Genomic DNA, 11,408 nt, shown 5'->3' on the forward strand with positions numbered 1-11,408 from the left:
AGAGTTAGATAGAGGAAGAAGCAGAGTCCTCCCGCAGTGCAGAGTATTTCAGAAGAGGAGAGTTAGATAGAGGAAGAAGCAGAGTCCTCCAACAGAGCAGAGTATTTCAGGAGAGGAGAGTTAGATAGAGGAAGAAGCAGAGTCCTCCAGCAGTGCAGAGTATTTCAGGAGAGGAGAGTTAGAGGAAGGAGCAGAGTCCTCCAGCATTGCAGAGTATTTCAGGAGAGGAGAGTTAGATAGAGGAAGGAGCAGAGTCATCCAGCAGTGCAGAGTATTTCAGGAGAGAAGAGTTAGATAGAGGAAGGAGCAGCATCCTCCAGCAGTGCAGAGTATTTCAGGAAAGGAGAGTTAGAAAGAGCAGAGTCCTCCAGTAGAGAAGAGTATTTCAGGAGAAAAGAGTTAGAGAAAGGAGCAGAGTCCTCCAGTAGAGAAGAGTATTTCAGGAGAGAAGAGTTAGATAGAGGAAGAAGCAGAGCCCTCCAACAGAGCAGATAATTTCAGGAGAGGAGAGTTAGATAGAGGAAGAAGCAGAGTCCTCCAACAGAGCAGAGTATTTCAGGAGAGGAGAGTTAGATAGAGGAAGAAGCAGAGTCCTCCAACAGAGCAGAGTATTTCAGGAGAGGAGAGTTAGATAGAGGAAGAAGCAGAGTCCTCCCGCAGTGCAGAGTATTTCAGAAGAGGAGAGTTAGATAGAGGAAGAAGCAGAGTCCTCCAACAGAGCAGAGTATTTCAGGAGAGGAGAGTTAGATAGAGGAAGAAGCAGAGTCCTCCAACAGAGCAGAGTATTTCAGGAGAGGAGAGTTAGATAGAGGAAGAAGCAGAGTCCTCCAGCAGTGCAGAGTATTTCAGAAGAGGAGAGTTAGATAGAGGAAGGAGCAGAGTCCTCCAGCATTGCAGAGTATTTCATGGGAGTAGAGTGAGAGGAAGAAGCAGAGTCCTCCAGCAGAGCAGAGAATTTCAGTAGAGGAGAGTTAGATGGAGGAAGGAGCAGAGTCCTCCAGCATTGCAGAGTATTTCGGGAGAGGAGAGTGATACAGAGGAAGGAGCAGAGTCCTCCAGCATTGCAGAGTATTTCAAGAGAGGAGAGTTAGATAGAAGAAAGAGCAGAGCCCTCCAGCAGAGCAGAGAATTTCAGTAGAGGAGAGTTAGATAGAGGAAGAAGCAGAGTCCTCCAGAAGTGCAGAGTATTTCCGGATAGGAGAGTTAGATGGGGGAATGAGCAGGGTCCTCCAGTAGAGAAGAGTATTTCAAGAGAGGAGAGTCAGATGGAGGAAGGAGCAGAGTCCTCCAGCAGTGCAGAGTATTTCAGGAGAGGAGAGTTGGATGGAGGAAGGAGCAGAGTCCTCCAGCAGTGCAGATAATTTCAGTAGAGGAGAGTTAGAGGAAGGAGCAGAGTCCTCCAGCAGTGCAGAGTATATGGAGAGGAAAGTTAGAGAAAGGAGCAGAGTCCTTCCGCAGTGCAGAGTTCAGGAGAGGAGAGTTAGAGGAAGGAGCAGAGTCCACAAGCAGTGCAGAGTAAATCAGGAGACACAGAGGCACAGACATAGTGCACAGCTTGCCCACAGTGGCAGATTATATACACAGAGTAGCAGCAATGTGCCTGCAGAGTATATACTGTATATGTCACAGGAAGGTGGCTCTGGCAAGAAGGGACAACAATTGTCTAGAAGCAGATGACAGTGGGGTAACATTGTATATAATGATAAATGTGTCCACTGAATTCACTGTGACTATAGCAAGCAATGCAGCGAAATAAAAGTGTGTATGTGCTATATAGTGTGAGTATTGGGCAGCAATGGATCTGGAGAAGAATGTCTGTATAGTACCTATAGAATAGAAGGTATTATTCCTCCAGCAAAGCCACCGTGTCCCTCCTTCCTCCGGCCCCCTCCACTCCCCCCTCCGCCTCCCTGAGCTGCTCTTATCAGCTGCCCAGTGAGTGTTGCTGGATGTCTTCCGTGTAGTGTGCCATGGAGCTGACCCCGGAGCAGCATCGCATCCCCCTCAACGATGGCAACAGCATCCCGCTGCTGGGACTGGGTACCTACTCTTCTCCCCGCACGGTGAGTCCAGCCAACACTTCCTCTGCCATTGCTGGGGACATAAATGGGACATAAGACTCAACCTATACTGCATGAGGCTGTATGTGTCCCTACCCGAATCCACCTGAACTATAATCACCTCTACTGCTGCCTCTGTCCCGTCCCACCTGAACTATTATCACCTCTACTACTGCCTCTGTCCCTGTCCCACCTGAACTATAATCACCTCAACTACTGGATCTGTCCCTATGCCCCCTGAATTGTTATCACCTCTACTGCTGCCTCTGTCCCTATCCCACCTGAACTATTATCACCTCTACTACTGCCTCTGTCCCTGTCCCACCTGAACTATAATCACCTCTACTGCTGCCTCTGTCCCGTCCCACCTGAACTATTATCACCTCTACTACTGCCTCTGTCCCTGTCCCACCTGAACTATTATCACCTCTACTACTGGATCTGTCCCTGTCCCACCTGAACTATTATCACCTCTACTACTGGATCTGTGCACATCCTGGTCCAAGTGAACTACTAGCATTGCTGCAATTCTTTGTATTCTTCTAACTACTACTGCGTGTAACTGATGCTGCATGCCCCCATCCTATCCTATATTCTGTCCTAGTTTTGCTTCTCTCACTGGGATTAGCACTGCTCCTATTACCACCTTGACCTCTAACACCTCTACTGTACATTCCATTACTCTGCTCACTGCTGCACTATGGACTTTTGTTACTCTTGCTATTGCTCTATTCCTAGCCCACTTGCTCTACTGCCACCTTTACATCTAACCTTTATACTGTATCACCTACTACTACTGCTCAACTTCTGCTGTAACTCTCTCTATCCCATCCTGCTTGTACTATTACAACCTCAGCTGCTGATCTCTGATCTCTGTACTGAGATCTACTGTTTCTTTTGCTCCCTGTACTATTCCACCTGTACTACCGTCAACACTTTGACTGCTGCTCCCCCTCCATGTTCTATCCCACCTTTACTACTGTCACCTCTGTTACCACTCCTTCCCCTCCATGTTCTATCCCCCCTTTACTACTGTCACCGCTGTTATCACTCCTTCCCCTCCATGTTCTATCCCATCATTACTACAGTCATCACTGTTAATGCTCCTTCCCCTCCATGTTCTATCCCACCTTTACTACTTTCACCTCTGTTACTACTCCTTCCCCTCCATGTTCTATGCCATCATTACCACTGTCACCTCTGTTACTACTCCTTCCCCTCCATGTTCTATCCCACCGTTACTACTGTCACCTCTGTTAATGCTCCTTCCCCTCCATGTTCTATGCCATCATTACCACTGTCACCTCTGTTACTACTCCTTCCCCTCCATGTTCTATCCCATCATTACCACTGTCACCTCTGTTACTACTCCTTCCCCTCTATGTTCTATGCCATCATTACCACTGTCACCTCTGTTACTACTCCTTCCCCTCCATGTTCTATGCCATCATTACCACTGTCACCTCTGTTACTACTCCTTCCCCTCCATGTTCTATCCCACCTTTACTACTGTCATCACTGTTACTGCTCCTTCCCCTCCATGTTCTATCCCACCATTACTACTATTTACTGTCACCTCTGTTACTGCTCCTTCCCCGCCATGTTCTATCCCTCCTTTACTACTGTCATCTCTGTTACTGTTGCGTCTATTCTCTGTCCTATTCCACCTGTACTGCTCCCCCTCAATGTCCTATCTCGCATGTACTATTATTTCATATTACATGTTGCATCAAATCTGGGGGAAGAATACTGAACAGCCACTAGCTATGGATAGGAGGCACCTCCAGGCTTTGACGATGCCTCCTATTCACTGTTGTGTCCCCCAACACCCTCAAAATCTGGAGAACACTTTAGTGGAAGAAGAGGGCTTATACTCATGACAAAACTTTCACCATGTGATCTTCAAGTCCTTCACAAAATGTCTGAAGTTGCTAAATTAACTATATTTAGGAATATTGAAGAACTGTTGTATGCCCATTAAATGAAAGGATATGCCCTCCACCTTTATTATTTGGGTCCATTACTAGTGAGCAGATTGCTGACAGAGATTATTAATTTTTACATAATGAAGGGAGCCATCTAGTTGAGAAAAATAGCCAATATTTGTTCCTTTATGAAGGAGCAGTATGCATTACAATAAAGAATAGTATATGATATTACTAAAATAATCTGGGAAGCTCCTGAACTTTCAGAATAAATATATATTCTGCAGTAATATGAACTATATATGATTTATATATAAGGAATATGAATAAGGACTGCAGGAAGAAAGGCAACTGTCTTTTTTTGGGAGATCTCACTCAGAAGACTATTTAAGGATCTACAAATGTTTATGATTACAGTGGGTGCAAATATTTGTTCATCTGAACGTAATTATATACTAAGCACCCTCATAAAGGACTGATATTTGTACTGTTCAGTGTTCATTGATACTGTTTAATTACATGACCTGTTAGGATACATACATAGAATGTATGTAAAATGGGTACATTGAATTCTTATGAACACTTTGCCATTGGGTTACCACAAAGTGATGGCTGGACATTTCAGCAGACACTAGACCACTCTATGTGCATGTATGTAGGAGAGTCTTACGCAGGACTATTGATCGCTTTGCTAGAATTGGATTGGTATAATTGCTAGAGTATGTAGGGTAAAGCTTAATTTATTAGGGATTTAACATGTTTAAAAAAAATAATTTATATACAATAAATCATTTTAAAAGCATACAGCTGTGTGCATGATTTTTTGTAAGATATATTTACCACTACATTTTTAAGTGTGGCAAGTCAGTTGTAGTCTTTTTTAGACAGGCCTTTTTGTTCTTTTTGACAATGGTTTATAATCACCTGTCCCACAGCCTGTTCTTCGCTGTGTTCCAGAGCTACAGCCCCCTGAAGGTTCTTCACATTCAACACTTTGGGTAGTGTCAGATGCTTGCATCCCCTGCAGTGCATAGTGGTTCCTTTTGCTGCCCCCCTACTGTGTCCTGTTGCGCCTTAGGGAAAGGCACGTTTGTCCATGAGTCAGCCCATTCATTTCAGCAAACACACCCTACTTTGTACCCCGAAATGCATCAGCTAAAATGCTGATGTTGTTCTGGAGAGGATACAAGCCACATCATAAACAAGTTATGTGTCTGTAATGGTGGCAATGGTTATTTGATTTTTTTTTTTTATGTATTCAAAGAAACATGCACAAGACCAGGGCTATGGTTCTGCAGAAATATAAAAACAAAAGGGCATAATGATTGAAATGAGATGTTTTTAATGATTTAATGTTATAAGACGAAATAAAAGAGGTAAGATATATATATATATTTTTTTTTTTAAAGAATGTAGAGTGTGATCTGCTTTGATATCTATTAGTCCAATTCCTGCCCAGCAATCATCAGGAGACTTCCCCCAGTCTATGTCCAGCTGTAGGCTAGCTGAGCTTATCATTGTAACTCAAATTACATTTCAGTTAAAATCAGCTAAATACATTCTAGGTGCACCAAACGAAAGGTATGCAAAGTCTTAGGGCCCTTTCACACCAATCATGCTGCGGTAACGCATGAATGGCACCCCAACAACCTCCAAAACACATGTGCGCTGCTATGCACTGCATGGCAGCACAAAGCACGGTGTACCATATGTTGTCTTGTGGAAAACGCAACTATTTGCAGCCCATTCATTTTGCATTGGTTGCCTAACGCAGTGCGTGCCAATGCACAGGAACACATGTGCTCGAGCATACTGGGTCATGGTGTGAGTGGGCCCTTGAACTTTGTTTTCTCAGTAACATCCTGAGTCTGTGCTCTGCCAGCATGCTGCAGAGAAGCACCCTTGCCAGGGCTGGATTAAGAGCATCATGGGCCTGGTGCTGTTGGTCCATCAGATGGGAAGCAGCAGAGGCGGCTCTCTAACTAGGCAGCCACTCGCTCCTCGTTGGGGCCCCTTGAGGCCCCAGTCAGCGGCAGCCTAATATGCCTGATTAGAGAGCCACCGGCGCCTCTGTCAGATTGGATTTGGCCAGGCTGGCCCAGATAGCCATCAGACATTCCGAGGCAATCTGGGCCAGCTGGGCCTATTTTCAGTGATGGGCTTGGAGCTGGCTCTCCAGTAGCCCCTATGTTAATCTGGCCCTGAGCCTTACTCTCTATGTGGAAGCAACGGCCTCTATGCAGAGGTCCAACATGCCCCCTGCTGTGTTAGACCTTCTCAATCATCAGGGAACATGACATTTATTAATGATCTATGAACCAGAAGTCATGAGCGTTGTTTGACCTATCTCTGGGAAGAGGGTCAAACATGGTAAATTAGTTTCTTGGCATGTTACTAAGGAGTTTGGGAGCCATCTATGAGGGGTGCATTTTCAGGTATGCATTACCTTTTACAGAGAACACCGTACTCCCCCTGACAATGCTGTGAACAGCTTTTCTCTCCTGGAACTTAAGGGTTGATTTTTAATGATAAAAAATGAAGCAATTTGGCATCTCAGGGATAGATTCATGCAGACTTATAAAGATGAATCACATTTCCTAAAATAACCACTAGAGGGAGCAATGGCAAATCTGTACCAGAAACATAATTATTAAAATACGTAGCAGCAAATTAGTAAAAGTACAAAGACCTTGTAAAAATGTACTTCCAAGCAAATGTTACAGTCATAAGTTAAAGTGCTAAAAAAAAAGTATGGTTTTCCTGTAAGCATATTTTTACTAAGCCACATGGCCAACAACGAGTTGAATGCTCTCCAGCGTTCTCCATAATAACTGGTGTAGAGGAAAAATGTGCAGCGTCGTACATTTATTTGCTTGTCCGTGTTCTTGGAAATTGGCTGCTGCTCCCCCTTCATGTTTGAGGAATCCCTCAAAGTTCCTGAGAAAGCCTTGCAGCCAGGACACATAAGCCAGGGTAATGGCAGTTCAACTTTAACACATTCACCGCCGAGCGTTATGGAAAAGGAGGGAAAGGCAAAGCTCCCAGCAGCTGTCAGTACATCGAATAACAAAGGGAAGGGTTTACTGAGACAAATAGAAGTCACAGATACAGTGTATCCGACTAACGATGATGCTTGAACAAGCAAATCATATCCTTATGGAATTTAATATGCGCCCACCATGCGTGTGAAGGTGTGTGCACAGGCTACAGCGCATAACCTGCAAACTAGGACCATACAATATGTATTGAATATCAGTTTAGCATCAGCTAGATAGTTTCAGGGGCCACAATTGTGATGTGCACGGCACACATGTGGGCCCCAGGTCCAAGCATATTGCCTTGATTTATCCCTGTTCCTTTTCATTTGCTTCACTAAACTGGCCACATTGCCTGAGCATTAGTTAAAGCTGTACTCCGGCCTTCTCTTCAGTCTTGCACGGTTGTACGGGCTCCTCTCCTGGAGTGAAACAGCTTACTGTGAAGAAGCTTCAGCAAGTCAGATAAAGCTCTAGGGTTGCCACCTTTTCTTCAAGCGAAACCCGAACACTCTAGCGAAGCGTGGACATTTTTTGGGAGAATGAGTCGGGGCTTATTCATATGTAAATAGAACCACCCATTAATATGTAAATATCACAGTTGAGACTATTTTCAGTGGGGGGCCAGTAGCCCCTATCTTAATTTTGGTTGCCCCTGTCTGCCTGACACCTTGTGTCCGGGTGAATCCTGGACAGGTGGCAACCCTAGATACAGCCCACCTCAGTTCCTGGCTGGAGGACATCCATCATCATCTAGTCTTTTCTCCTCAGCCTGACTATCCCTGGCCCACCAGTTTCATTTATTGGATTTCAGTTCTTTCAATCATTGGGCATTGCCAAGAGTGGTCAGCAAGCAAATATACCCCGTCTAGAAATGCCCACTCTGTGCTGCCACAGCCACTGTTATTTTCTGCTATTGTTATTACACTGCTGTGCATTGCCTTGTACAGTATATCATTATGTTATGGGGTATTCCTGACTACTAGTGGTAGATTAGTGCTATTACACTTGTTTTCTGTATACATTGGAATCTTCCACTGTTCACCCCTATTATTTTGTGTAAAATGATAGTCTTTTAGTAGATATTCCGGGCCTCTTCTCCCCAATTGCTTTTGCCCCCTCCCTCACAGTGTTAAGAGGGCTCTATACATGATGTTACAAGCTTTTGTTGGAAATGTCTTTCCACCTCTGAGAATGGCAAGGAATCAAAGCATTTGTATTGTGAAGCCTGAATAAATTACACTGGATTCTACTCTGGGTCTTGTTGGTGAGCTGGACCCTGCATGTGGATACCACAATCCTCAGTAGGTTGTCATACTATTCATACAAATTAGTCTCAGGAGGTATGTTCAAATACATGATTCGGTGGTTGAGACAGAGCACACTCCTCCCGACTAATTCTCTCATCAAGGCATACTTGTATAACTCCTCCCAAAAGCCAGCACACTTCTCATCTAGGGTGGTCTGCTGTTTTTGTGACAAAGATAGCAGAAAAACGTATAAAACGTTATACTCTAAACCCATGATTTTATCACATCTAGTCTAACTGCATTAAGGTGGCCATACACTCTACATCCATCGCAAGATCTCAGTCTTGCGATGGTTGTAAAGTGATTAAAAAAACGTACAATCTGCCCATCTTGGACAGGCAGATCGTACTCTCGATCATCGCAAGCCGTGCTTCCGATGACCGTACTCTCGTTCATCGCAATCGGGCTTCCGATGACCGCAATGCTGAACGGGCAGTGTGCGCGTGCGCACACAGGCCCGTTCGGCATTTGTCTCCCGAGCACCGTTCAAACCAGCTGAAAATCGTACGATTTTCGGCTGGTTTTCTAGCGTGCTCCTTAGACAAAAGACGTGCGACCGTACAGTAGAAACGGTCGCACGTCTTCGTTCACACTGCTCGATTCTCGTACGATCGCAGGATTTACCGCGATTCTCGTACGAGAATCGAGAAGTGTATGGGCACATTTAGATGTTTGGACGCAGAGACACATCCTATCGCCAGAGTGGAGGGGGAGATAGGTGAGTGGTCACAGCTGCAGGACCGAGGATCAGGTGAGATGATCTGCTTTTTTAACCCCCTAGAGTAGGGGTAGCGAAACTCCGGCCCTCCAGTTGTGGTGAAACTACAAATCCCATGCTGCATCTCTCTCTGGGAGTCATGTCTGTGGCTGTGAAAATCTTGCAATGCCTCATGGGATTTGTAGTTCTATCACAGCTGGAGAGTGGCCATCCCTGCCCTAGACCAAAACAAGCACTTAACCCTTGCAGCGCTGGGGTAGCCTCACTACAAGGGTTAATTTTAAGATCTCCTGGGGTTCTTCTTTAAATGATTATGTTCTGTTTTAATGCAGCCCTGAACTAGGATTGGCTCTCAGGGAACATAAAGGTTGCGGTGGCTGAACTGGCTCTGTGTACTGTTGACAATTTATAACTGTAACAGAATTCCATCAGTAAGTATAAACTTTTAATAAAGTGCACATTTTTTGTGGTGATAGGACATTTAAAAAACGTACCCTTTAAGACAGGTATAGCCAAACCTCAGCCCTCCAGGTGTGCCAAAACTACAAACCCCATTACTCATTGCAAGATTCTGATAGCCACAGGCATGGTTTCCATAGGCAGAGACATGATGGGATTTGCAGTTTCACCACAGCTGGAGGGCCAAAGTTTGGCTACCCCTGCTCTGAGAGTTTATTTCTGCCCTGGGTCAATGTGCTGCTGTGTGGAAAAAGAAGTCTATCCAGACCTCTCACATTCTCCTCTGTGTGATATTCTATCCGTCCTTCTAAGGTTCATGTTATATAATCTGATGTAATATTCCATCACTGACTTGCAGTTCATAGGTCGATCTTCAGGTCTTGTTTTTGATATATATAATCATTAACAAGGTTGTGTGTGGCAGATAGATAGTGGAGTTTAATTAAAGATGTCAGAATGTTCTTTAAAGACATTATCTCACCCTGCAGGAATCTGCCACTGCCAAATCGTCTGTATCCAGAGTCCTTTAGCCCTTTTCATAACCAAATGTCAATGAAGTTAGATGGCCAGTCCGAATTTAACAGCGTCAGTGAAAGTGACAATAAATCTAGGATTCATTTAACATCTCTAACGGCATATAGGACTTTTAACCACCTGCAGACCGCCAATGAATATATATAGCCAGGCCACAGCCCCACTGTTCCAGGGGGAAGTACCTTTACTTCTTCCCGTGGCTACCTGTGTGCGTGCGGACTCAGCTGCAGAATCAGCCACTTTAGGCATATAGCTGATCCCACTGGCTCTGCAGCCTGTTATCGCAGTGATTGGTTATCACAACAATCACATCACAATGTTTACTCTGCCCTTCCTCTTACATCAGAGGCAGTGTAGAGTAAAGGGAATAATAAATGGGTGAATCATTTATTCATTACTTCCAAGTGAAAATGTGCATTAACCCCTTCATCTCCATCCTCCTACTGTATGTGTCCATTATATTTCCCCCTTTATCTTCACCTTATTCTGTGTATGTCCTGGACATTTATTGCATCTGGTGCACCACTACCAAGCTCCATTTTTTAACTCCCTCAATACTGAAATGTTTCTAAAAAAAATTGGGACAAAAAAAACAGCTCACCTTGTCTACTGTCTACTTTCCAAAAGGGGTTGTTTTGTGGGGTTTTTGTATTTTCCCAACATTTTTGTTTGATTTGATCTGTGACGTGCGGTACCTCTGGTTCCGGGTGAGGCATTTCCCAGCCTAGCGTGAAGGAGGAAGGGAGGAGACAGACAGGAGCCTCCCTATCCCTTACTTGCTCGTCACTGCTGAGGCATTGAGATCGATGGCCTCAGTGTTTTTTTCTTTTTTTGATTGGACAGCTTGGACCAATGGCATTTTACCATTGGTCCAAACCATCCACCGAGTTCACGCCTCTAACAAAGATTAGAGGCTGTGACAGCTCTTGCCTCAATAGTTAGGTTACACAAGCAGTGGGGAAGCCCGCTGCTGTGTAACCTAACTACCTCTCAAAAGCCGGATGCAGCGCTGCCTGTTATTAATAAGCAGCGCTCCGTCCATGACAAGTTACGCAGTGGGGAGGCTTTCCCTGCCATGTAACCTGTAACAAGCCGATCTGAATGAAGAAAATGCTGTCAGCTTCACATACAGTCCGAGTAATTAAGGGGGTGTATAAGGGGGTGTAACATGCTGGTACTGAAGTGGTTATTTAGTACATTGCTCATATTAATTATTATAAGCTGATAGATGGGCAAAAATTAGAAAATACATTTTTGGTTATTTTACACATAACAGTTTTAGATCAAATGCTTTACATTTAAAAATGAGTTAATATTTCCAACAAAATTAAATATTTCTGACATTGCAGTAGTTTCTTTGCGCACAG

The 11,408-nt window shown here is 44.4% G+C and overlaps 1 protein-coding gene across 2 annotated transcripts in view; it reads left to right on the top strand.

Annotated features, from left to right (window-relative positions):
- Positions 1-1,888: 1,888 nt before the first annotated feature.
- Positions 1,889-11,408, top strand: part of AKR1D1 (aldo-keto reductase family 1 member D1) — a 30,517-nt gene continuing 20,997 nt past the window's right edge. Inside the window, exon 1 of one of the 2 annotated variants that reach the window (XM_018571131.1) lies at positions 1,889-2,063. In XM_018571131.1, coding sequence (XP_018426633.1) covers positions 1,971-2,063 — 93 coding nt within the window. In that variant the 5' untranslated portion in view covers positions 1,889-1,970. The remainder of the gene's footprint in view (positions 2,064-11,408) is intronic. The other variant, XM_018571130.1, reaches the window with a different exon arrangement.

The sequence above is a fragment of the Nanorana parkeri genome, unplaced genomic scaffold, assembly GCF_000935625.1.
Source record: "Nanorana parkeri isolate BGI_ZX_2015 unplaced genomic scaffold, ASM93562v1 scaffold1686, whole genome shotgun sequence".
Lineage (NCBI taxonomy): Eukaryota > Metazoa > Chordata > Amphibia > Anura > Dicroglossidae > Nanorana > Nanorana parkeri.